This window comes from Podarcis cretensis, assembly GCF_951804945.1.
Source record: "Podarcis cretensis genome assembly, chromosome: 6".
Lineage (NCBI taxonomy): Eukaryota > Metazoa > Chordata > Lepidosauria > Squamata > Lacertidae > Podarcis > Podarcis cretensis.
In genome coordinates this window covers 37,295,490-37,322,105 of record NC_137175.1, presented here as the reverse complement: position 1 = coordinate 37,322,105, position 26,616 = coordinate 37,295,490, and the positions used below count along the sequence as shown (strand labels likewise).

Here is a 26,616-nt window from a genome sequence, read left to right as displayed (position 1 = left end):
ACATTGATACCACTTTAGAACAGTTCTACTGAAGTTACTGTAAACCTTTATTGAGTATTTATGATATGGACAGTACACAGCTTGATCCAAAGGGAAAACCTAACTTGAGGCGGGAGTGTGGATGAATAGGATGAAATCAGGGTTTTGGCAACAGGTGACAGAGGTGGGCAAGAACATTTTAAAGGGATTGGTGTCAGAAGGAGCAGCATTAAGTTCAGCACTCAGGGATGAACTGCAACAGAAACTGATGTGATATTTAGTTGGGGTTAAAAGCATATGTACGCTCAAAGGTGCACCTGCTAGCAGAGAGAGTTACCTGTTTCCCATCTACTTCAATGTCAGCAATGTAGTTTTCGAAGACGGTTGGCACATAGACTTCTGGGAATTGGTCCTTACTGAACACAATCAGCAGGCAGGTCTTCCCGCAAGCACCATCTCCAACAATCACCAGCTTTTTCCGAATCGCTGCCATGCCTGCAGAAAGAGGAAGACGGCTAGATATGAAACACAGTTCACGAAGACGCTGGAATCCTGCAACAGGGGTGGGCAAAAAATAGTTTGGGATCTACTGGTAAATTTCTTGGTGATTAGCAGGGTATTGGCAAATGTTTCTGACTCCCCGTTGTTTAATGATAAGCAACAGCAAAACAACTTTTCTACCCAAGTTAGGCTGCTAAAATAAAGATAAGCTACTAGCCAGGAATGGACTTTCATGTGATGGGTTGGCGGCCTCAATTCTGTTCCAATACTGGAGGCAAATTCCTCAGCTTAGAATGTACTCAGAGGCACCTTGTTCTTTAATTCTAACTGTTTGTCTTTTGAACTTAGCTCTGATGGGTAGATCTTAAGGCTCTAATAAAAACCCAAAGCAGATTGGACAAACCCCAAGCCTGCTCACCCTTATGCTACTGGATAGCTCATAACTCCTTCTTGCCTGAAAATCCCTCCTGCTACCATACAGCCTAAGGAAGTTCATTTTATACTTTCCCGATCACCTCACAATTCAAATAAGCCACGCTTTTCTTTGACTGTCTCACTGACTTCACTTGCAAGAACATGGCTGGGCTACATTTCAGAACAGATGTATAGATTAGCTACAAAAACCACAAAAATGTCACTGCACACCAGACTTTCTGCGGGTTTCAATCCAGCGGAAGTTATTTTAGAAACCATAAAGTGTGCCTGGAGAGCACAGTGATGCAACAGAAACAACACTCAACATGAATAAGCATTTATACTTACTTGAGAAAGGTCCAGCTGAAATATTTAGATGGCAATATTGTGCAAGCAAGGAAAAACAATTATCCTTATGACTTATAACATGTATCACTGCCTTTTCTGGACAAACAGTCTGAATATTACTGCCCTTCCCTTCCCCAGCTTCAAATTTTTGAAGCTGCCCTCACTGATGAGGTTTTTTGGGGGAGGGGGTGCTCTAATATGTAGTTTCAACCCCAAATCTGCACCTATTGGATTTTAGGGTATTATGCTAAAGGCACTGGTGGACTGTGCTGGGGAGTGGGGGGGGGGGGAGAAAAGAGGAGAACTTTGCTGCTTGGAGCAGAGCCAACAAAGGGATTCCATGGGGAATTCCAAGGGATGTGTGTAAGCACATTCACAGCACAGGAAGCTGCAGCCAGATCTCCTCTAGCAACATTTCACCCTGCATATATAAGCAATGCTCCAAGATAGAGTTGGTGTGGGCTCCGAGCACAAGGATAGCCAGAAGTCATTCTGAAGGCTGGAAGTCCTGTACAAAGTTTTGCCCGCACTCATGCCTTACAAATCAAGAAAATCACACAGGTGTCTAAATTAGGCACCTGTAAACAGAAGGGAGATCAGTGATGCAGCAGAACACCTGCCATGTAATGAAAAATCAGGTTAAAAAAGGCGAAAACACCTGGGATATGAATGTTTCAGAGGCTCGGCATTTGAAGTTCAAAGAACTATAGTGCTCGATTTGTCTGGATTTGTCTGCTGGATTGAACACTCTTGCAACAGAAGCCAGTGTACTCCCCTGGCAATTACACACACAAACCCCAACAGAAACTCCCACAAGACAGGGGAAAGCACCAAGTATAATCAAGACTTGTGTCATAAATAGATTAACTAATTAGTTTCAGCTTCAAAAAGCAAGATGAAGTCCTCATCCATTTGTTCAGCAGATGAGCAATAAGCATTCCTCCTCCTCTGCCTGAAGCCAAGCTTACTATCAAGAAGGTTGCATCTGGGACATTTTGCCATAAACCTAGACCTCCAGAATACATGCAGTATTGCACTCCTTTCTCAGCTGCCAGACTTCTCAGGGGCAGCAGTGTATAACTTTGATAATCTCTGGGGTTAAGACGACTGTGCTGTTTAGCATTCTGACAGTAAAAAGAGGATGGAGTGTTAACAGGGCTGAATTTAAGCCTTTCTAGAGTCCCCAATTCTTCAGAATTAAAACCTTGATTCAGCCAGCAGACACAGAATATGTCAGGAGTGAATGCCTTGTCATAAGACTTGCTAATTTGGAACAAACCCTGCCTGATGTGTAGATGTCACAAGCCCTAACGCAAGACTATGCAGTCTAGAGGTAATAATCTACACAAAGGCACAAGCATCAACCCACATGAAGGGGGGAAACACACCCAATTCTAGGTTGTTTAAAAAATAAAACTAAACCTGAATCTAGTATTCAACTATCTGAGACATTTCTCCAGCTCCCCAGTCATGAAACTGCTAATACTGTAATTGTTGGTTGGCATCTGTCTGTCTCAGGATACAGTGGAAGAGTGCGCCTTCAGGGGTGAAGTCAAACTGTTGGACCACTACAGCGCCTGCTGTGGCTGTAGAAACCGATATGGGAGAGACATGTTTTGTTGCAGCTGGGGCAGATGAAGGCATCCAGTTGTGCTGATGCAGATGTGCCATGGTATTTCTTCTCTCTGTGCTCCTCCCAGCAGTCATTCCTCCTCCTCTGGTCACTGCTATGGATATACAACCTGACTGTCTCCAGGTTCTTTGTGTGTGTGTGTCATTTACAAACAATATTTCTTGGGTAGGAACCTGTCACAATTTTGTCTTGGAATGGAGACATTGCCTGGTTCAACAGACCCCCATCATTCCATCAATGGATGTACACATCATCTTCAGTCAAGCTGAAGGCATAGGAGAGTAACAGGGAGAAGAATATGCCCAAGAGAGTTGGGGCAAGAACACAGCCCTGTTGCACACTGCTCTTTATAGGGAAGGCATCCAAGGAAGAGCCGTAATGTTGTTGTTGTTGTTTAGTCGTTTAGTCGTGTCCAACTCTTCGTGACCCCATGGACCAGGGCACACCAATCATTCCTGTCTTCCACTGCCTCCCGCAGTTTGGTCAAACTCATGCTGGTAGCTTCGAGAACACTCTTCAACCATCTGTCCTTGTGCCCTCCATCTTTCCCAACATCAGGGTCTTTTCCAGGGAGTCTTCTGTTCTCATGAGGTGGTCAAAGTATCGGAGCCTCAGCTTCACGATCTGTCCTTCCAGTGAGCACTCAGGCTGATTTCCTTAAGAATGGAATGCCTTTATACAAATCTATGGTGACACCACACTTGGAATATTGTGTACATTTCTGGTTGTCCTTTATCTCAAAAAGGGTGCTATAGAATCAGAAAAGGACAAGAGATGATCTGGGGCTAGAATGAATTCCTGGGGAGTGGGAAAGGTTACATTTGAGGCTTTTTAGTTGTCTTGTTTTTTGTTTGTTTGTTTTTAAAGACAGGAGTAGGATACGCTTGACATTTATATATATGTTCTAAGTTTACTAACTGCATTTATATTTTCCCCAACAACAAAATGTTTTCTGGATGGCTTCCAATAAAGGAAAAACAAATGCATATAAAAATAAAAAACGAAACCAATAACCATAAAATCTAAGAACATAAAACCAGCAGCCAGAGGATAAAAGCAACCTAACAAAAACTCACAGCAATACCATAATTCTGAAAGTTTTAAAATGTGTGATAATATCGAGTCATAAAATCGACACTGAAGCCAAAAAGGTTTAAGAGCCAGATAAAATAGAAAGATCTTCACCTGGTGATGAAACACTGACTAGAGCATAGGTGTTGGGTGAGCCAAGCAAGCATCATGTGGAAAAAGCACATAGAGATAGACATTTTGTTCTCCCCTCTCTCCTAATACTAGAACCTGGGGTCAATCAATGAAGCTCAGTGGTGAGAGATTCAAGACAAGCAAAAAGAGGCACACAGCACAGAACCAGACAATGGAACTCTCCACCACAAGATGGCTTTCCTACAATCAAGTGGTATACAAATTTTCATAAATATATCATAAACCCAAATAAAGTACCTCCAAGCAGAGATATTCCTAGATTATGTAACACCCTATTTCATACCTTGGCCCTGATTCATGTTATCTACTGTATCATGACTGGATAGATCTGTAATGTTGCTTTCACAGTACAGCATATTAATATCTGCCTTTATGCTATTTTGCCTTGACAAATCAATTCAATACAAGTTGTTCTAGGGTTCAAAACACACACACAAAACCTCTGCTAAGATCTCGGGAAAGACCAGAACTTTATGTGTTTGTTTTAAATAACAGCATTTTGCCATAATTCTTGCATAACAGGCTTTACTTTAACTGATGTGCTTCAAATTAGGACAATCTCTTGTGTCCTTTTTTAAAACATACATACATACATGAAGTAGTACTTCAGGTTAAGTACTTAATTCGTTCCGGAGGTCCGTTCTTAACCTGAAACTGTTCTTAACCTGAAGCACCACTTTAGCTAATGGGGCCTCCTGCTGCCACTGCGCCGCCACTGCATGATTTCTGTTCTCATCCTGAAGCAAAGTTCTTAACCTGAAGCACTATTTCAGGGTTAGTGGAATCTGTAACCTGAAGCGTATGTAACCTGAAGCGTATGTAACCCGAGGTACCACTGTACACACATAAATACATGCTTCTGTATGTGGTGGGGAGAATTAGAATGTAGACAACTATACAAACATGAATACTCCCCTCCCAAATCTCACGAAGTCGTCTGAGGTGCAATGGTGGGAAACAGATGCAGGTACTATTCACAACACTTCACCTGACTACTTTGAACCCATAAACATTGAATGGAAGGAGGAGACTTCCAAGTGTTACGGTTGGCTAAAAGAGGGAAGACTTGAAAAAGTCAGAGCATGTCCATATTGATAAGCAGCTTGTTCTCAGAGACAAAGCCAACAGGAGCTAAATATTTTATTCATCACATTCAGCCTGCAGTCAGTGGATAAAACAGAGGGGATCATTGCTCTTAAGATACTGCCAGTTAAATGTGGAGAATTGAATATCATTCCTTTTCATCCAGCCTACTGCAAGAAATTATGCCAGAGATGGGTCTGACATTTGTCATCCATATAACACTTTTATTGAGCAAAGTGTTTTATAAACCTCATTTCATTTGTCCTCAGCTGGCCTTTCAAGGTGGTTATTTACATTTTATGGTTTAAAAATGCAAGCAACTTTATTGCTTAACCACTGGTCTTTACAATAATAAAAATAATAAAAGCACAGTTTGGAGCACACAACATAAAGCCTTCTTAAAAACTCATAAAAACCAGTAGTCCGTTGTAATGCAGGCATACGAAGGAAAATTATGGACATGGCCGTGGCTACAGCAGAGAATCTATGACTACCCTTGGGACTCAAATATGAATCTTCAGTGATCCAAATTATTGGAGGTTTTAAAGCAGAGGTTGGATGGCCATGTGCCAGGGATTCTTTAGTTGTGCTTCCTACAAGGGATTGGACTAGATGACCCCTGGGGTGGGGATTCTTCCAACTCTACAATTCTTTTATTCTACTAATTTTAGAGGTATAGGAAGGGGTAAGATGTTTAGAATAGTTGACCTACTAAAATATTCATTTTAAAAAGGTGATGTGCCAAATCTATATATATATAAGCAATGAAACACCATATCAAACAGCTAATGTAGATGCAATGACAAAAATGTTTTAACTTGCCTTTTGGAGGGTAAGCGGGAGAGCGCCAAACAGAATACATCTTGACACTGTGAGGTTACCTTTTGTTGCTTGGGGTGGAGGGGGATTGGACAGGTCTGGCAAATATAGGCGATATGTTGCCATAGGAACTCATTGTTAAATCACTGTCCGGAATGACTAGGCAATAATTGAAAGCAGGCAAGAGGCATGTCTCTCTCCTCACCCCTTAGCTACAGAGGATGTCATCTAGCGGCTTTGAAGTGTGTGTTTAAGTAAGCACAGCCTGCAGTTAGGAATTCTGCATTATAGAAACAGGGTGCTGGCAGTCTCCCTCAAGATCTGGTGTGGGAGAAGTGGGGTGCTGAAGTGCTCGAGCCTTGTGCTTCCAGCCATGCTCATCTTGTGCACATGCGAACATTACAAAGATCTCCTTCCTTTCCTTCATTTTGTTTGACCCCACTTTTTTACAATCCAACCCACCCAACCGTATACAGTGGTACCTTTGGTTACGTACTTAATTTGGTTACGTACTTAATAATTAACCTGAAACTGTTCTTAACCTGAAGCACCACTTTAGCTAAAGGGGCCTCCCACTGCCGCCACGCTGCCGGAGCACGATTTCTGTTCTCATCCTGAAGCAAAGTTCTTAACCCGAGATACTATTCCTGGGTTAGCGGAGTCTGTAACCTGAAGCGTATGTAACCCGAGGTACCATTGTATGCAGATATGGGCAGCCATATAAACTTTATTAATTACTTACGACTGCTAAAATGAGCTGCTATCTTCCTGGCACCTTTAAGGTACATATAGAACAGAACTAGGCCTTCCTATCCCCCCATAGTGATATAGGGGCACTGATTTGCTATCCTCTTTTTCCTTAGCTCATGATCCATAGTGCATGTGAAGCAAGTTGTATTTGAAGGTCTCTTGCTGCTAATTTTTTGCACGCATGGAATGTGGGAAGCACCCTTGGGTTGCTAAGGGAAACCACCATGTCTGAACATTTTGTTGGTTAGCATAAGGTTACCAGATTTTTTTCAATGAATCCAGGGACACTTTTCAACTTCAATGGATTTTGTATGGGGACTGTCCCTGGGAAACGGGGACGTCTGGGAACCTTAGGTTAGCATTTATAACAATACTTGCAGCCAAGATACTGAGGCCTTTGACTGGCACACTCATAAGACTACTCCTTCAGAGCAGCTATGGGACTGAACCAGAAGGGAAGCACACAAATCTAGGATTGGGAATTTATGAGTCTGTTCAAGCTGGAGTATGGGGTGGCTTAAGGGGTAACAAAGAGTCATCTCAAATGAACTCTATGTAAGTTTATTTGATGCTGTCAGCAATCATATCTCTGTGGTGGTTTGGTATAAAACATTGGCCAGAGGTCGAAGACAAATGTCTTTGTTACTGATAACTTATATGTTCCCTCGCATCCATAGCCCCATTTCTGGTGTTGGGGGAAGGGAGAGACAAACTGGGTGAAGAGCTAAAGATTTGTCTTGCTGACAGATTGCTCCAATAGCAGACACAGCCAAAAGATGGAGTATAATAAATGTAGTTAATCGCATATGGGTTCTACAGTGCAATATGCATCTAATTAGAGGCCAATAAAAAAGCATGGCACAGTGAGAAAGAAGAAATCAAGGAACAAAAGGTTAGCATGTGCAGGAATGACATGAACCTTGACCAAAGAAAAACTGGGCAAATTTTAACTCATCTTCCTGATGGGTTTTCAAACCCAATCGCATTCTTTAGTCAAGAATATTGTCCTCATGCTATCAGTGACAATATAATCATATTGCAGGACATGCAACAATTGCTATAGAAAAAAGTTCCATTGGTGTCTCCAGAGACCATTAACACATTTATTTATTTATTTTTTTGGGGGGTCATATTCACCCTTACCCACCTCTCCAAGGGCTACATACCAGTTGGAAAGGACCAGAGCAAAATAAAAATAAGTGGGATCACAAGTCCATGACTAGGAAGAAAATATTCATTCATGATTGATTCATGGTTTTATACACCCCAAAGGCAGGCAGAAAAATTATACAGCAATTAACCAATCATGCTTCAGAAAAAAAAGAGGTTTTATTCATTTTGTGTTGAATCTATTAAAAAATGGAAGAAGGCACCCATATCGCAGTGGACTCAGGAACATTGATTGGGGTTTGCTAGCAGGAATGATTAATATAGGAGCGCCTAAGCCACATTCACTCAGTGCTGCAAAGTTGATAACTGGAAACAATCCAACTCAGATTCCAACACTGTAATTGACTGTGTACGCTTGTAAGCATTGTGAAATGCCAGCCAGCCTTGAGATAAGCCAAATTTGAACAATTCTACCCCTAGAGATTTTGTTACCTAGGTTCTGTTTATAAAGAGATGGCCTTATCTACAAAAGAGAAATTCCCAGTTATATATAACTGAAGATAGATTATAACGATACTCTACAAGGCTGATATCTTAAATTGTCATTGCCTTCTATCCTGAAAACACAATATGTTGATCTTCAACACACTTAAGGAGCATTAAACAGTAGATCTGAATAATGTTATCAACACTTAGCATTTCATATAGCACTCTACAGCACACAAAGTACTTCATCATGTACAAAATTTCAATAACTGTTACAGACAACCCTGTGAAGCATTAGCTCGCTTCATGTGTGCAAGGGGTTCCACATGAAGAAAGAAACAGCAGGACTGTACTGCTGGCCCTGCTCCCAAATGTGGCTTCTCCCAACCCCATCTCTGACATCAGCACATTAGGTATGGACATCCCAGCTCAGGAATCCACACCTAATGCATACATGTTTGGGAGAGGCAATGGGTTCACCCTTTTTACACATGGACTCCCTTTGCATGCTACTCACATGAAGGAACGTTTTGAAGACTGTCCAGAAACTTCAACTGGTCCAAAAACTTATCAGCAAAGCAAGCACACATAAGATCACACTCCAACAGCCCAGTACATCCTTACAGTGCTTAAAGAGATAGAGCAGCTACCAGTTCATTCTTGGGCACAATTCCAAAGTGCCTGGCTTGGTCTACAACACCAAAATGACCTGGGAACAGAGAAAGCTCTAAGTATAGGCTCAGCATTGCCAGTTATCTAGCAGTAACTTTGGGGGATTTCACAAAACCCAGCCCTACGTGATAATGGAGGGTCAATGAACCTGCAAAGGATGTGCTCTGCCACTCAGCTATTACCTCAAGATATGTGAAATATTAACCACCCTGGCTGTTAATATCATCTTGAAAGCATCTCTCCACCTTCTGTGGTGCAGCAAGCAATGCGTGGAAGGGCTTTTTCAGTAATGGCACCTAAAGCCATTTCAAACAAATACAGTGGTACGTTGGTTCTCAAACTTAATCCGTTCCAGAAGTCTGTTCCAAAACCAAAGCATTCCAAAAGCAAGGTGCGCTTTCCCATAGAAAGTAATGCAAAATGGATTACCGGTAATCTGTTCCAGACTTTTAAAAACAACCCCTAAAACAGCAATTTAACATGAATTTTACTATCTAATGAGACCATTGATCCATAAAATGAAACCAATAAGCAATGTACTGCAGTCACACAATCAATCCGCAGCTGAACTGGGTTCCACGCAGTCACAAAAATGAAACAAAAAAGCCGCAAAAACGCAAAAAAAAAATAGCAAAAACAGACAGACCTCAGCGTAACACTCAAATCGGAAGCGTAACACTCAAAGCGGAGCACATTCGGCTTCCGAAAAAAGTTCACAAACTGGAACACTTCTGGGTTTGCAATGTTTGGGTTCCAAGTTGTTTGAGTACCAAGGCGTTTGAGAACCAAGGTACCACTGTATTGCCATCAATGTGTATTTAAGATGGAGTCTGAGAGAAAGTGTTACTGTATACCTGAGCTGACCTACTGGAGTTCATGATACTGGAGGCAACTAGGAGAGCTGTTTTGTGTAAGGGTAAGAGTGTCACACTAGGACCTGCTGTGTAATTCTCTGGGTGACCTTGGGCAGTCTCTCTCTCTCACACACACACCTGTCTCACAGGGGGTGTTGCAGGGTTAAAGCTTAAAGATGAGGAGGACCATGCCCAGTGCCCTGAGCTCAATACAATCTGAACCAAGGATAACCTGGTTTACGCCTCAGCCTCTTAACCTCTGCGCCACACACCAGTTCATGTTTCAAAACAATTAAAACCTGCAACATTATCACAATAATTCTGAACTATCACAGTTAGCCGCATAAGCAGCACAGTGTTCTAAACTTGTGTGCCAGACATTTGGAGGTGTGACCCAAACTGAGGAAAGGGAAATAAAAGTAAGATATAGCAAAACAAGCCAGAGGAACTGGCATTCTAAGGTCAAGATGGTCCCTATTATTGGGACTTTTTGTTCCTTTTAATATTATTATTGAAGGGAAGCAGCCTATGTTTGTATTTCATCTGTTAGTGCAGGCCCCGTTTTCCTTGCTGTGACCTTATCTTAAACACAGGGCAAAGGGAATTTGGGAATGTGAAGCATTCTCTTGCAACACCGGAAAGGAGAATTTGGAAAGAGCAGTCAATGCTTTCAGTATGCCTGTTACTTGGAACTATATATTCGGGGAGGTAGGTCAGGAAAAAAAAAAAAGGTTTTGCATATTTTACAAAAGGTCAGCAATTGCAAAACAAACCAAAAAAGCTGGCTGAATGCAACCTAGGTCAAGAGCCCAGTTATGAGAGACATGCATTGCAATCCATCTGCATACAACACACCCTGTGCTTTGAGAAGGGTGTAGACTACACTCTTCGCCAACCTAGTGCTCTCTAGATATATTGCACAACAACTCCCATCAGCCCCTGCCAGAGTGGTAGTAGCCAGCAGCAAGTTATTTTAAGGAGAGACCTTCATTTGAAGGACCAGGAAGCCACGCTGGAAAGAAAAGAATTCCACCCAACACACTGGAGAGTCACAACCACAGTAGCAAAGTGTGAAAGTTTATCTGTTCTCTTATCAAAGTCTCCTACCACTTACTTGCCAGCTGCTAAAGCCAAGAATTCCAGGCTGTGCAAACCACACCTATTCATATGCCATGCATTATGCAGCTCTCAATTCAAAATTACGACTGGCGAAATTCTGTTTTTGCTCACTCACCAGAGTTTCAAATGATGCTGCAAAAAATGTCTAGACATTAAGGTGCACCTTTGAAAATTTATAAAACAGCAGCTGGGGCAGAGGGAAAGGAAATTTTTAACCCTTCTCAGCCTTACATTGGAAGTGAAGCCTCCCCTGCTGCTCAAACACACTCACAACTGTTCAGACATTTTAAAATATTCACATTAATTGCATTCAAACAATTACCATTGCATCTAGTTTGACCCTAAGAATGTACCTAAATGCATGATTTCATAATAGCTGCTCTGAAATGTGCCACAAAGTAGTTTTTACTGACATGTGTGTGTGTATATACACACACATATCACATTCTATATTCCAGCCATATTTCCCCAGTTATAAATCAAGAGCTTCTCAACATGGCCTTGTAAAGGGTTCCACTCAATAATTAAACACTTAATGCAAGATTACTCATCCCACTGAAGCATTAATGCATGACAGTGATGCAAGTAGCTACTTGTTGAGTTCATCAGGTCAGTAAGAGAAACCAACCAAGGTTCACAAAGAGTAGGAGACACCCTTAAGCAAGACTTTTTTTGACAAGCGGTGGTGGAGAATGTGATTAAGCACTTGCCTGCAGTTTATTTCATTGCTAACATAGTAGTGGAAGAAATCTTTGAAAGATTAAACATTTAGCATGATGAAGAACTCTGTGCAATATACTCTGTGCTGCTATGGGAATGCTGGTTTATCCTAAGAAGGGTAATAATCTACTACCAATACATTTTGCACTTATAGTCCAGCAGTGGGGAACCTCCAGCCCATAGGCATAATCTGGCCAGCCACCTTTTCTTTTCAGCCCACCGGCATTGTCACAGAAGACCACACCTATTAAACAGGCCAAGATGGCAACAGTTTTGATCCACTTTTTAATATAACAATTATCTCAAATCAGCGCAATCTGTGTACACATCAACAATGACCCATATTAGTTAGAAACTATGATGACAACCTAATGACTTACCTGGTAGCCACAGGTGACTAGGAATTTCATGCAGCCAAGTGAGCAGGCTGGTAGAGGAAAGATGGACTGCTCCATTCCTCCTCTACCAACCTACTTGGTTTCCATATTATCCGTGGAAGAAGCAAAGCCTCTTCTTCCTCTACCAGCATGGAAACCCAGTGGTCAAGCAGATAAGGAACAAAGCTTCTGCTCATTTCACTCACAAACCTGCCTACTCCCTACCAACCCCCTCTCCTCCCCATTTACACCTCACCAACACCCTCCCTTTAAACCTTGCCAAACTCACCCTTACATCTCACCCAAACTGTGGCCTGCTCACCTTACAATTCGCCCAAACCCTGGCACAGGCGAGTCACAGAGGATCAGGCAGCAGAGGCTGGGCTAGCTCTCCAGTAACCATTCTGCTCTGCTGCCACCTCTCTCTGCCTGCAGCATTGCTGAAGCCGAAATAGCGGTGTCAGTTTGAGGGGCAAGAGAGAAGGACAGTTGCTAGAGAGCTGCTCTGGCTTGTTCTGGCTACTCAGCTGGGCTGCCTACCTGCTCATTCAGGCGATTGCCACGTTGCAGTTCATGTGGACTGCAGCCTGACGACATCCTTACACTTCTATTTATAGAGAAAAATTTACAATGCTGCATAAGGGAGCACATCATTCGGAACTAGGCAAACAGCTTTTGAAAAGGGAGGGAATTGAGATCAGCAGAGCTGCCAAATCAGTCTCAGAGCCCAAAACCAGGGTGATGGGTGGTGTAAAAGCTGCCTGGCAAATCTAACAGGAAAATTATAAAAAGAAACTTTCTCCTTTGTCTTGGTCACTGCATAGAGTTCTAAACAGGCTTAGAAATTTTGCATTGAAAAAAGGATTTTAAACAAGCAATTTCAGAAGCATCACAAAAAATCCATGAATGAAAAGAGACCTCTGCTCAGGGAGCTGAAAGAAGTAAATGAGAAAGCACCAAACAAGGCATCTCTACAGAGCAGGCACAAAATACACAGGAACATGCTCAAGAGGTAAACTTTGCTGATTCAGTAAACGGATTGTAGAGCTGGAGCCAACAGTGACACACAGCAGACCAAGCCAAGCCAGGAGACCGAAGACAACAACAAAAACCTGCAGGTAATGGAAGCTGCATGCACTGAGCACTTCAAGTTAGAACAAGGAAGGAAAAGAAGAAAAGAACTGGGTATCGAACTGCAATCTAGGATTTCAGATACAGTCAGCAAGAAGCTTGACAAACTGGCTCAGACAAGAAAAGCAACAGACACAGAAGACTACGCTGCGCATCTTCCACAGCTTTTATATCGATCTCTGCTTCCTGACATCTGATCCAGATGATGAGATTTTTGGCAAAGCAAGCAACTGTACATTTGTAAATGGGCAGAAAATGCTGCCCGATACACAAAAAGATAGTAGTCTGTGGCCCGTGTTTGCATGGGTATTCGTTCCAACCAAAATCAAAGGGGACTATGTACATATTGTTCAGTCCGATTTTGTGGGAGAAAAGTCCCATTGAACACAATGGAGTTTATTTCTGAGTAGCCATGTACAAGACCGCAACACATCAATTCCCACACAGAACATGTATCATTCTCCTTTTAGATTTTCCTTTTCCATTTTTAGTGTTTCCTTACTTTTGAACTACTCAGCCTGACGTCAAATGCAAGTTCAGCAAAAACGCTCTTAGTTTCTGTACAAATCAACAAAGATTTCTGTGGGGAATCTAGGGTGAGATACCCATGTAGAGAAAGTTGCCCCAACTGCCGGTCACCACACAGAAGCAGCTTAAGGTCCAAATGCCACTCCCCCTCTCCTGCTAAGCCTGGCTGCTCATAGGAGCCAACTCCTAGATGCCGAGGGGTCTTCATCCCCAATAAAATAATTGAGGGGGCACCCCAAAGCTGATGGGAATTGCCATTCACACAATGTGTGTGCACTGTGTCATGTGACTGATTATGTGGGGTGGGACTTACCTGGACTCTCCAATATTTTATTCTAGTTGGCACCCCTGCAGCTGCTTCAAACTCCTCTCCCCTCCCCTACCAAACTGAAGGATGTGAGACAAGAAACCAGTTCAACTGTAGAAAAGAGAAACTAAGGGCATCTGCAAGGGACAATAATAAGTGGATAGAAAAGGGGGGAAACACCCACTGATTCTCCCTACCATCACCGTTACCTCAGCAAACACAGGTTCAGGAAACATACTCTTCCTGTGGCAATAGGCAATTCCAGCATGACATGAGAGATGGAAGAGACATTTTGAAAGTTATCGAGTGACATTTTAGAGATCAATCCAAAGTTATCTGAGCAGACAGTTTTTCTTTTTGAACATGGTTGACATATCACAACCTATGGAAGTTGTATATATTTTGTTTCATTGTCCTCCACTAGCCTTAGTAAAGTCTGTAGCTTTTAAGCCATTCACATTGTAAAATGATGCAATAAAATTCATTCCCATTAATGTGCCACATCTTTTCTTCAGGCAGGGGTGAAACCTGGCTCCCCCCCCCCACCCAGGTCAATTACCCAGTTTGGCACACTCCCTGCTCCTCCCTGCCCCATGCACACTTGTGTACACATGCACACAGGCTGGGAGCCTCAATACCCCTGGAGACTTCACTCAGGGCAAAAAACCTGGCTACACCCCCCCCCCCAGCTATGGCTCTGCTTCAGGTATCAGGTATATGCCTGTGCTAGCTAGGAAACACACTGAGAAGCCTGGAGCAGATCAACCATCATTGGGTCAAGTGAACTAGATAGGTCTATCCTTTAAAAATCTGTCCTGCCAAATTCCATTTAGCAGAATCAAACACAAAACTCCTTGCCTCCTGTTGCAAAACACCAAGCAGCGGACGTGATGTTGAAGCCCAAGCAACAAAGTGGAGAAGTTTATGCTTCGTTCATCTTCATGTTATAAAGTTTATTTTAGCACACATCAAGAGAAACAAAGACACTTCCTGAACATGAACATTTCCTTTCTACCATTTATAGCACCAGGGGCATAAAGGATGAACTGGGAAATATATTCGGACATGAGCTTTCAAACAAGTACAAAACTGACTAGCCTGTTCTTTATCAAAGCCCATAAAGTTTGAGATGCAGCCTTGTAAAAGGTGATGCACTTACTGGGACTGAAAACCCTTCCTGTTACGGCAGTTCTTGGGACTACTCAGTCTGTCATTTCTGCAAGGAAAAAGCAGCAAACAGAGGAAGCAAGTGCCATCTACCCCATAAAAACCCGTGTTTTGAAAAAATCTGAATGCATTTCATAAATGTCTGGAAACTGAGGAACACTTTTTGCTCAATTAAAACCAAGAAGTACACTTCACTCTCACACCCCCAAAGATTTACTGTTAGAAAATACAACAATACTTCAGATTCCATGACATACAGAGCAAGGTCTAGCCACTCAGCATCACTTCCTTGCCTCAGAGGATTTTGGTGGGAGCTACTGTGCACTATAACACCAGGGCAAAGTGAGGAGGAGGGCAGGAAATGCTGTCATGTGATTTCTGCTCCTCATTAGATTTGAATGTGTTATAATTGTAAGAATCTCTTGTAAGATGCTTTGAGAGCATCTCGTGTGTTATAAGCATTCTAAACAAAAATGTATAGGATTTGCCTATGCTCTAAAGAGCCCAATATCCTATGCTCCTGTATGTGTAACTAGTCACAGGGGAGACACTAGGCTTTATTTCACCCCAGCTATGGCTCTAACCTGTCACCTTTTTTCACAATAAACTGGGGCAAAGGGCAATTTAAAGTACTGTATAGTAAAGGCAGCCGTCACCACCACACCCTTTTTGAAAAACAATTTCACCCCAAAAATGAGGGAAGGAGACATGGAATTTGGGCAAGGAAAGTGCCCTGTTCCTCTCTTCCTTGGGCTAGACTTTAACACCCCCACCCCCATGAAGGAAAATCCACACAACCCACATTCTGGTGCACAGCTTGCTCCTGACATGAAGGTGCAAGAGACAGGCTGCTGTGCTGCAGAAGCAGCAGTGATAGGATTAACCATCACATGCAATGCAGCAGAATTACTCACCCAACTAGCAAAAACCAAACAGAAGCGGAAAAGACCAGAGATCAGCAATTCATGCATAGATGCATCTGGCATCTCCTCTCTCCTGAGCTGGTTTCTCCAGGCTCTCAATTTATTTATGTATTTGCTCCTGGTGCGCAGACAATTCTTACAAGTACACAAGTGTGCCATGGCACACAATTCAAAACTACAGTAGTGATCTAAGGGAATTGGGATTTAAGGGCCGAGCTAGTCATTTGGCAGGACAGCTGGCCCTGGGAATCCAAGTCTTTGTCTCTCACCTAAGAACTGGCAGAAAGAGAAAATGAGATTTGGAGAGAAGGCGGCTATTTAATCTCCAACAACTGTGCAACAGTCTGCCTTGGGAAGTGGTGGGATTCACTGGTGGTGAAGCCACCTGTCAGGGATTTGTAATGTCCTGCATTGGGCTAGATGACCACCAGCACACTCTTTCCAACTTTAAGATTCAAACCTTCCTGCACCCCACTTCATCTTACTCCCTGGGAGATGCATCAACTGAAGAATTGTTCAGGTGCAGAAAATGTTAAGGAGCCCTTCCCTGCTTCCAAATCAGCCATTATCCACTCTAAGGGCTCGTCCACACTTCTGCTTGTCCTGTGCCTAGAAAGAATGGGGCAGAGACGTTTTCTGTTTGCCCCGCTGCTTTTTCCCAGGAAAGCCCACTCTTTAACACTGAATCAGATCAAGCATCACTCCATGGAAAATCCCACTGGACTCAGTGAAAAAGATTGGGTTTTCCCAGGAGAAACTGGCAGGACAAGCTGGAGCCCCAATTTGCCCTCTTTTCTCTAGCTGTGGCCCCCAAGTACCATATTTTTCGCTTTGTAAGACACACCAGACCACAAGACGCACCTAGTTTTTGGAGGAGGAAAACAAGAAAAAAAATATTCTGAATCTCAGAAGCCAGAACAGCAAGAGGGATCATCCGCTGCACAGCGAAAGCAGCAATCCCTCTTGCTGTTCTAGCTTCTGGGATAGCTGCGCAGCCTGCATTCGCTCCATAACACACACACACATTTCCCCTTACTTTTTAGGAGGGAAAAAGTGAGTCTTATAGAGCAAAAAATACAGTACATGTTTTGCTGTGGCTAGCAGAAAAGCAGCAGTGGGAGGGAGAGGAGATGAAAGCGATAGGTTGGAGGGAAAGAGCAAGCACCTACCCTTTCCAGGCATTCAGTAGAGAGACAGGATCCCAGCCATAGGTCTCTACCAAATGTTTAAGTTGGCCCTATTATGGTTTGGATGGGTCTTGACTAACACATTACCATGCAGGGCTGAGTTTATGAAGTTTGTTTGTTTTTGTTTGTTTGTTTGTTTGTGTTAAGAATTCTCGATTCTCATCTGCGCATCCACAAAAGATTATTATTACCCCTTACCAAAAGGAGGTTTAAAACGTGAATCAGCAAAGGAAGTGGGATGGATCAGTATTCACGAAACTTTACATGTTTTGCTCAAGGTATAAACCTGAAAGGGCATGTGTTAGTAAATCACATGTGCCTCACAGTTCCGACTTCAGATTTACAGTGCAGGAACCTTGTTGTCAAATGTCACAGCAACACTGGAGACAAAGTTAACTTTTCAGAGCAGCCAAACTAGTCAGATTGCTTTGAGTAAGTATTTGTTTTGTTGTATGCTATACTGTACTTTTTAGAAGTAAATTTTTTTGTAGCAGGCCAAGCTACAGTAAGTTAAACAAACACACACTCAGATGAACGCTCTCTTTTTTCCTCCCAGATTTACACTCCAGTCAAGATTATGGAATAATTTCTCTTTCAATTAAGACAATGCCCACATTCATTCCTTTTGGCAAGGCGGCGATGCTACTGAGTATTTCACTTGTCGCCTAAGCTTCACATAAACAGATCTGAATGTCAGATCCAGAAAACAATAAATTCCTCCCTCGCCAGGTTTGCAATGGTTTTTATCTTTCTAGATCCAGTCCTCTGTTGAGATGTGATGAAATCTTTGGAAAGAAGGGTTGCCTCTGTTACGATATCTGTCTGACTAAATGCAGCCTAAGCTCTGTTAACCCATTCCGGCTTGACACTGTCCACTGGACTGCAATGATAGACACCTCCCTATGAACAAACTGAAGGGATTGCTGTACAGAATGCAAGAGGACACACTGCTGTGGGTGGGTGGGGAAAAAAGTTGAGAGACTTAATTTAGCCTTCGAAATAGTGATTCCTCCAAGATTCAGATAAGCAAACTGCTATTTTGGGAAACATTTGTCATATCCACATCATACATTTAAGGCACACTCTTATTTAGCAATCATGGTCTCCTTGCAATAGCCGTAGGAACTGTAGTTTGTTAAGTCACAGACGTACAATTTCCAGCAACCTTAACAAAATAAAGTTACCTGGATTATCCAACTGTTAAAGTGGTATAACAGCATTTTCAATGTATCATGGGGATCTGACCACTGGGCTTAAATACACACACACACACAATCAAGGAACATGCAAAAAAACCTCAATTTTCTGATTCCACTCAGGAGATATATGATCTGCATTTCAAATGAACACACTCAAGTCCTAGAAGTGAACTTGGCAATTTATTTAAAATGTATGTCTCCCACTTAAAGCAAATGCATAATTCTGAGTTTCAAGTGGAGTGCTTTACTGTTATTGGCCTGACAGTCATTCAATATTTACCCAATATCATGTTTCTTTAAATTTCTCTACAACAAGAAGCAACAATATTTATTCCTTTTGGGAAAGGAACACTCTTAATTCTGCACTTCCCCAAATTTCAATGCAGATTCATTAGGTAAGTATAGAAAGTTGTGTTCAAGGATACTTTCACAACAGGTAGAATAGTCATGCTTTGTCAATACACTTTCTATGGAGGATCTACCAGAGAGATAGTTTCCATATAACACTAAACCAAATCATGGCAAAACACAAATCTAAGGGTTCCTGGAGAGAACACAGTCACTCCTTCCCTATTCCCTCTGCTGCTGAGAGTTATGATTTGGATTAGCATGCCATCCAAACCTGGGCTCGTGGTTTGTTTCCTCCAGACAAACAGAGCTGTATACCCAAGAATAAACCTTGGTTACAGCTCATGGTTTGTCTAAATCATGGGTAGGCAAACTAAGGCCCATGGGCAGATCAGGTCCAATTGCCTTCTGGATCAGGCCCACGGATGGTCCGGGCATTGCCACGTGGATCGCCAGCAAACACTTTCTTTCCCTCTCCCTCACACACGGCAGTGGCGGCGCCTCCTCCCTCCCTCCACCTGGCTTCTCCCCGCCATGCCTAGAGGAGGAAGAGGGCTGGACTTTGTTGGTGCCAGCAACAGCAGCAGCGCCATTTTAAGCAGCCCCTCTCCGGAGCTCTTTCGTGCACTGCTCATCGTCCCTCTGCCGATGCCAGCCCCTGCTGCTGGCAAGACAAAGGTAAGCAGCCACCGGGGTTTGTGGTGCTCTTGCATCAATCCCCCCCCCCCAAATACAGCCTGGCCCCCCACAAGGTCTGAGGAACAGTGGACCAATCCCCTGCTGAAAACATTTGCTGACCCCTGGTCTATATCTTCCCAGGGATCCATAGGACTGGGCCCTAAATCAACTTTTTCTTTTGCATTAAAATGCCTTTTTGTCTTAAAAAATTTTTTAAAAGGTTCATGCAGAAGCACTTAAATTAAATAAGCCCTTCAGTCAGTGCTATTTTAGCACCATGTTATTTTTTTTTCTTTTGCAAATACTTTAGAGTATCTTTAAAACAATTCAAAGAAAGCACACAATGACGATGCCTAAATAAAAAGTGCTTTAGCACAAATTAAAATTGATTCAATTTTTTTTAAAAGCATGCTCAGAGTTGCTGCTTCCCTACTCAAACTGTTATGTCACACGCACTCATACAGATGGAACATAGTGGGATGCACACAAAGTGTTATCCTCCGTATTCCCTGAAGCATAGAGCGTTAACAACAATTACACATAGAGCTATGATTGGGAAGCACAAAGTTCTGCCAGTTTGGAAGCAGCTTCAATAAAGAGCTTTCTAATCTCTCTTTCACAGCACAATCCCCTAGAAGTGAATAGGAGTTGAACAAGAATTTATTTATGCAGTTCAAAGTAGTTTCAATAGTGCTTGCCCAGCAAAACTTCCCTGGTGGTTTGCATGTCCAAAGTCTGCTGGCAAGAATGACCCATAGTTTTAAAAACTATTGGAACCCCCTTTTTGAAGCTACGTACAAGATGCTTCTTGCATCAGACCCTTCTAATAATACTGTATTCAAACAGAGAAAATTATAGACTTAAACAAGTTACCTATTTAATGATGTCATATATATACATATATATACATATATATCCCTTACTCCAGAGTGCAAAGCTGTCTTTTATCCATTAACTAACAGATATGCTGGAATCCCACAACAGACACAAAAGCATCTGCCAGTCACAAGTATCCCTGTGAAGCAACGTGACAATGCTACTGTCATTTTCAGTAGGTGTTTTCTGAAAGGCTGGGGCAGGATTTAGGGAGCCTGGTTTGCAATGAAAGGACTTGGCTGCCAAATTCCAAGGAGAGGGAGGGAGGATGGGGAGAGAGAGGGTGAGAGAGAGAGAGAGAGAGAGAGAGAGAGAGAGAGGGGGGGGGCAGGCACTGTTCAGTCATGGTTCTGGAATGCTTTCTTGCTCCTATTAGCACAACCTCCTTCCCACCCCAATATAAATGTCTGAAAGTGAGCTAAGCAAGCATTTAAAGGACACAGGGAATCACTGTCCACATCACATGGCAAGCAAGTTTCACAGGAATCCTCAAACAAGGAAGTGCAACAGCCACACAGAAAGGTATGCAGCAAACAGGGAATGAGGAGCAGGGGTGAAAAAGAAATAATCACAGTGCCTGTTTGGTTCAAACCAAATTCTCCATATATGAATATGCTGTTCCCATTAAGCACCCTTTTAAAAAATCATCCATTGGTGAGTATATATTAACACAAAAAGCAGGGAGCAGTTAGAAAATGTGCTACTTTTCTTCCTTGACCCACTGTTCACCTTTTTTTTTGCTTATCAGAGCTCCCACCCATCCTCAGTTACTCACTAGCAGTTGTGCTTTTCCAACTTCCTCCCAACAGATTCAACCCATCCCAATTCCTGTCCAAATCAGTGAAGAGAAATTCTTCACCTACTGAACTCGAGGAAAGATGAACAGGATTCACATTTTAAAACAACATTCTGGGAACATGACAAAATAATGGAATTAAAATAGCAACCAATCAAATGGAATTATCAGAGCCAGGGTTCAACGCCTAAATCTGTTTAGTAGTAACAAACAAACAAAAAAGTGCCTTACAGCATGCAAAGATTAATGTGACTTACTGACAAGGAAAAGGTATTTAGGCTTCACTTTCAAGGCCAGAGCAGAGAACAGCTCCCAGTTAGGCTCACCTTGCCTTTAGAGATCAAAAAATAACTTCACAATTTTTGCCTTATACTTAGCAAGTGAGGTGAGGCGAGGTAGTACAAGCAGAGCCTTTTCTGGGGTGGCCCCTATATGGCTTAATGGTCTCCAGCAAGAGACTCGTGTTGCTTTCCATTGCTTTTGAAAGTAGGCTTTCTAATGAAGAAGCCTTTTTACTCCTCCTGGCATTTGGGAATGGGGGTGGCACACAAGGTGTTCAGTCCATCTCACCACTGTTTTTAAGATTCTGTGGGAATCAGAAATGTGTTTCATCTGTTAAAGTTACTTTCAAATAAATTGCCTCTCAACTGCACATGCACATGCCTAGGTCACTTCACACCTTCCAACCCACAAAGGAAAAAAATCCCAACAGCTGCCCCCAGTTCTCTCCATTGCTCACTGGATCCTGTACACTGAAACTGCATGTGCCCTCCTCCCCCATGCAAATGACATAGTATCACACCCACGTGCATTCAGATCCTGCATTAACCTGAAATAACTAGGCAACCCTCACTTGCTCCACTCCACCTCTGCTAACCACCCTGATAGCAAATACCACGGCAGAGATTTAAAGGATGACTAAGGCTACAAGGCTAGCCGCGGTTATTAAGGAGTAAGTCTCATCGAACTCAGTGGGACTTGCTCGCGACGACGACGCTCTCCCCCGCACCCCGCGAAACGAAACCCCATTCAACAGAGGGGTCTACTTTTGAGTAAGCATGCCTAACGATTGGGGTTGGGTTCCTTCCAAGGGCTGACTTGAACCTGCCCCATGTATATATCTACAGATATGGAGAGATACATACCGCACTCCCAAAACCTGCTACCCCACCCTGCTTTCTTACGCGCGCCCCTCTCGCTTCCTCCAGCCCCGCCAACTCCTACCGTGCATTTCCCCCTCAGCTCCACTCCTATCCAAGCCAGGCTACTTTAGGGTCACGCTCAGTAACCTAGGAGAAAGGCACTCCGGGCCGGGCCGCCAAACCAATCCCGATCTTCCCTCCTCGCCTTGCCAGCTACCTTAAAGCGGAGTCGGGCTCCGGCCGCCGCGCTCCCTGGCCTCTCGGTCCGTCCTGACTAAGCGCCAACCTTCGGGGAGCGGAGAGGCGGGACCGGGCTCGCTTGGTGGGGCTGACACAGCCGCTGAGGCCGCCTCCCGGCCCGCCTCGGGGAGGGGCCGCCGGGAGAGGGTCGCGCCGCCCGGGGCCGCGTCTGGGCGCCTTCTCGAGGGGTCGCTGTTGCCAGAGCATCAGGGCGCGCGGAAGCTCGGCTCCTCTGAGCGTACGCAGAGCGCGCTTCCCCACCCCATGATCTCTAGAGTAATAGCGGACTCGAGAGGGGACGTGGATCCCAAGCGGGGCAGGGGCCTCGGCGCGACGCTTCTTGGGGAGAAGTGAACCACTGCTGGCGGGAGGGCCGCCCTTCAGTTCCGCAGCTGGTGAGAAGTCCCCAGTGGCGTAGCGTGGGTTGTCAGCACCCGGGGCAAGGCAAGTAATTTGCACCCCCTAACGCGTGGATTTGCGCCCCCTAACCCTAACCCCCAGATGTTGCGCCCGGTGCGGCTGCACCCCCCCCCTGCAAAACCCACGCTACGCCACTGGAAGTCCCTGGGAGCCGCGCATGGGCGTAGCTAGGATTTATTGGGGGGGGGGGGAGGCAGAACTGAGTTATCTGCAATGCCATTGGTCAGTTAAGTATTTTTATTTATAGACTTGATTAGGGGGGCAGCTGCCCCCCCCCGGCTACGCCCATGGAGTCGCTGGAAGCCCAGTTCCCGCCGGATGGTGGCTTTGCGCCCCCAGTGGACGTGGGAGGCGCGGCGCACATGCTTCGGGAGGCCAAGCCACGGCTGAGTCAGCGTTTGGGCACATGATGGGAGGGAGGCGTGTGGGTAGGTCGGGGCCCGGGGTGAGGGGTGGGTGGGGAGGACACCGCTAGGAGCCCTGCACGAGCAGCAACGGATGGACAGAAGAGCGTGTGGGTTGGTGTAAGCGAGAGACTTCTACAGCAGGGGCAGCTGACCGGTGTGAAAAAAGTGGTTTGTTTCGAACATTTCTATAATGCACTGCTTCAAAAAACAAAAACACCTTGGAGCAGTGTGCAATATAAAAGTTAACACTACCATGAAAACAAAAATGCAGCCACAAAACTCTACTATAAAAAGCATATAAAAACCGGAATTCATTAAGATAAACACAGTCTGGTCTTATGGGTCAGGGAAAGCCTGGACAATATGATGGGTCTTTCTCTGAAGTGGCTGGTTTTTGCTCCTTTGTGTATGCAGAGAAAAGGGCGTTCCACAGCAGAGGAGCAACAACAGAAGTTTTGGGTCACCGCCCTATGGCAGTGTAGGTTGCCGTAGAAGGTGATCTAAATCAGCCTCAACCTGGTGCCCTTTGGATGTTTCAAACTACCAACTCCCATCAGACCCAGTCACAGAGGGGAGCTGTAGTCCCAAATGTCCAGAGGGCACCAGGTTGAGGAAGACTTGATACAAATTATCTTCTAGGTCTGTATAAAGGGCTGGTGGACTTTCAGGTAACCTTGTCCTGAGTTGTTTAGGAAAGATCTTGGAACATGGCCTGGTAGCTGATTGCCAAAATGATTAAGGCTTCACTGGAGTTCAGGCAAATGGGCCAAGAGCGGGGGGGGGGGGGGGAGAGAAAGACATCAAGTCTGGAAACTGGGGGACCAGGGTGCATGGTGATGTCTTTTATTTTTTTCAAAAATTTTATTAATTTCCCATAAAAAAAATTTAAACAGACAAACAAATAAACAAACAAACAAACATCTCAATTGTAATTAAACCAATCTTAATAACATTGTTGAGTGACTTCCTCATACCCCCCTGGTTGAATTTCAGTGTATATCATTTTAACGGTTTTCCAAAACCTAAATTCTTAAAAAAATTAACTTAATCCCTTAATATCTTTCTTTCTTTACAATTCAACTTTAAGCATATTGATTCATCACCTTACATATTTAAATCCTAAGTCTATCTGGTATTTGCAAGCTTTTCCAATTAAATTAATTTAACATATTTTATTCCATTCTTCTTGGTAATCCCCCTCCTTCTGGTTGCGAACTCTTCCAGTCAGGTCGGCTGGCTCTGAAAAGTCCATCATCTTCATCTGCCAATCTTCCACTGTTGGTACTTCTTGTGTTTTCCAATTCTAGCTAATAAAATTCGAGCAGCAGTTGTGGCATACAAAAATAATTTAACATCTTTCTGGGGCTGTTCCAGACCTGTTATTCCAAGAAAAAAGGCCTCTGGTTTCTTAATGAATGTATATTTCAACATTTTTTTCAATTCATTATAAATCTTTTCCCAGAAGTCTTTCACATGGTGATGTCTTTTAAATACTTCCACTGTGCCTGTTTGCACACACAAGGAACTCTCGCTAAATCCCCTGTGGCTGAGGATGATGGGTCCAAAACATCTGGAGGACACCAAGTTGGCCAACCTGTTCTAATCCAGGGATGGTCCTCCAGATGTTACTGGACTCCACTTCCTATCAGCCCCAGCAGCCATGGCCAATTATAGGTTAGGGATTAGGGGAGTTGGAGTGCAACAACGTTTGGAGGGCCAGAGGCCTCCCTCACCTCCGTGCTCAAATCCCACATGCGTTCATCTAATTCACCTCACAGCTGTTGGGTTTATTGGCTACATCAAAGTTTACTGAACACCAGACAACCAACAGAGAAGCTCCAGAATTCAATAGTAAAGTGTGAATGTGTTTAAAATACAAAAAGCAAGGGAAGAAATACTAGAGGGTGAGGCTAACCACACACACTCACATGGCCCACAGCAACAACCCCAGCACCAACCTACTAAATCTGGATGAAAGGCTCTCTTTCTGTTTCACACGGGGATTTAGGGAAACAAAGCTTATCCTCCTTCCAGCTATAGACTTAAACTCCCATGACTCAGGCAGGAAAGAAAGCACCCTCCAGGCCTCTGGCTTCAACCCAGCCAGACCTCAAAACCATTTATGTTTCAAAAGCGTTCAGCATCCAATGCTTTTTCTTAGTTTCATGTACTCCAAAGGAGGTGCTCCCATAGAAAGGAAAGGAATTGTGTGTGCTGCAAGCAATGTGTCCTTTCATTCCGGTAGCAGCTCCCAGCCAGTATCAGAGGCCTGTGCAAAACTGGAATCTTGAGGGGGGATCTCCTTGACATTATCTAGGAACAACCATTCCATCAGGCCATAGAGGAGACTGCAAAGGCATCTCTATTGACTCAGCTGAGAGGCCAGCAACTTGTCGTCTCCTTAAACACTTACGGTACCTTTCCAGATGCTCACTTCAGGGACTCGGAACTAATGTCTGAATCTGCTTTCTTTTTTCCTACCTCCCTTTCTCTTTTCTGTTTGTGCTGCATCTGTTATATTATCCTGGTGGATGGGACTGTCTTACTACCAGTATCTGTAAGCTGCCCTGGAATCCCCTCCATCTTCTCTTTTTCTTCTGCTGAAATCTTTGCTCGCTTTAAGCTCCTGATTGTTACTTAGTAGCTGTGTCCTTAACCTGCCCCACCCCTGCCATCACTTGTGGGTGTGGTGGCGGGGGGGGGGGGGGCAAATTGGGCAAGCAGGCTGGAGGTTCCCCACTCCTGGTGTGCTTTATGATTATGTTCTGCACCTTGCCTGAAGTTGGATTCATGTTTGGTTGCAGCCTAATCTCCAGTCCCCTCCCTTTCCCAAATATTTAGGATTAGCACCCTCCTATGAACTCTCACATGTGAGCACTGGGCAGAGTAAATGCAATGCTCAACACTTGTTTGCAGTGTACACTTGATAGCTCCTGATTTTTTAAAATGGGGCAATATATCGTTCTGCTGCTCCCTTGTGTCCGTTGTTAATATTCAGCCTGAACCTTGCTCCATTTTTGGATCTGTCTTCTGTCATCCTTAACTCCTAAGGGGAAGAAGAGTCCCCATCTCCTTCTACCACAACAAGGAGATCTGTTGTATCTAATGCTCAGATGATGTGTTTTGTGTACCAGCTGGGAGGCTCTGCAGAATTAAAATGCTGGCTGCTCAGTACAAT

General features: G+C 43.8%; 1 protein-coding gene across 3 annotated transcripts in view; it reads right to left on the bottom strand.

The window, feature by feature from the left end:
• The window catches only part of RHOC (ras homolog family member C), a 28,254-nt gene extending 5,513 nt beyond the window's left edge, over positions 1 to 22,741 (bottom strand). The window contains exons 1-2 of one of the 3 annotated variants that reach the window (XM_079980032.1): positions 22,589 to 22,741; positions 317 to 474 (exon numbers count right to left, since the gene is read on the bottom strand). In XM_079980032.1, the coding sequence (XP_079836158.1) occupies positions 317 to 472 (156 nt within the window). In that variant the 5' untranslated portion in view covers positions 473 to 474; positions 22,589 to 22,741. Of the gene's footprint in view, positions 1 to 316; positions 475 to 6,004; positions 6,097 to 22,518 lie in introns of those variants that run through there. The other 2 variants (XM_079980033.1, XM_079980031.1) reach the window with 2 other exon arrangements.
• Positions 22,742 to 26,616: the final 3,875 nt, after the last annotated feature.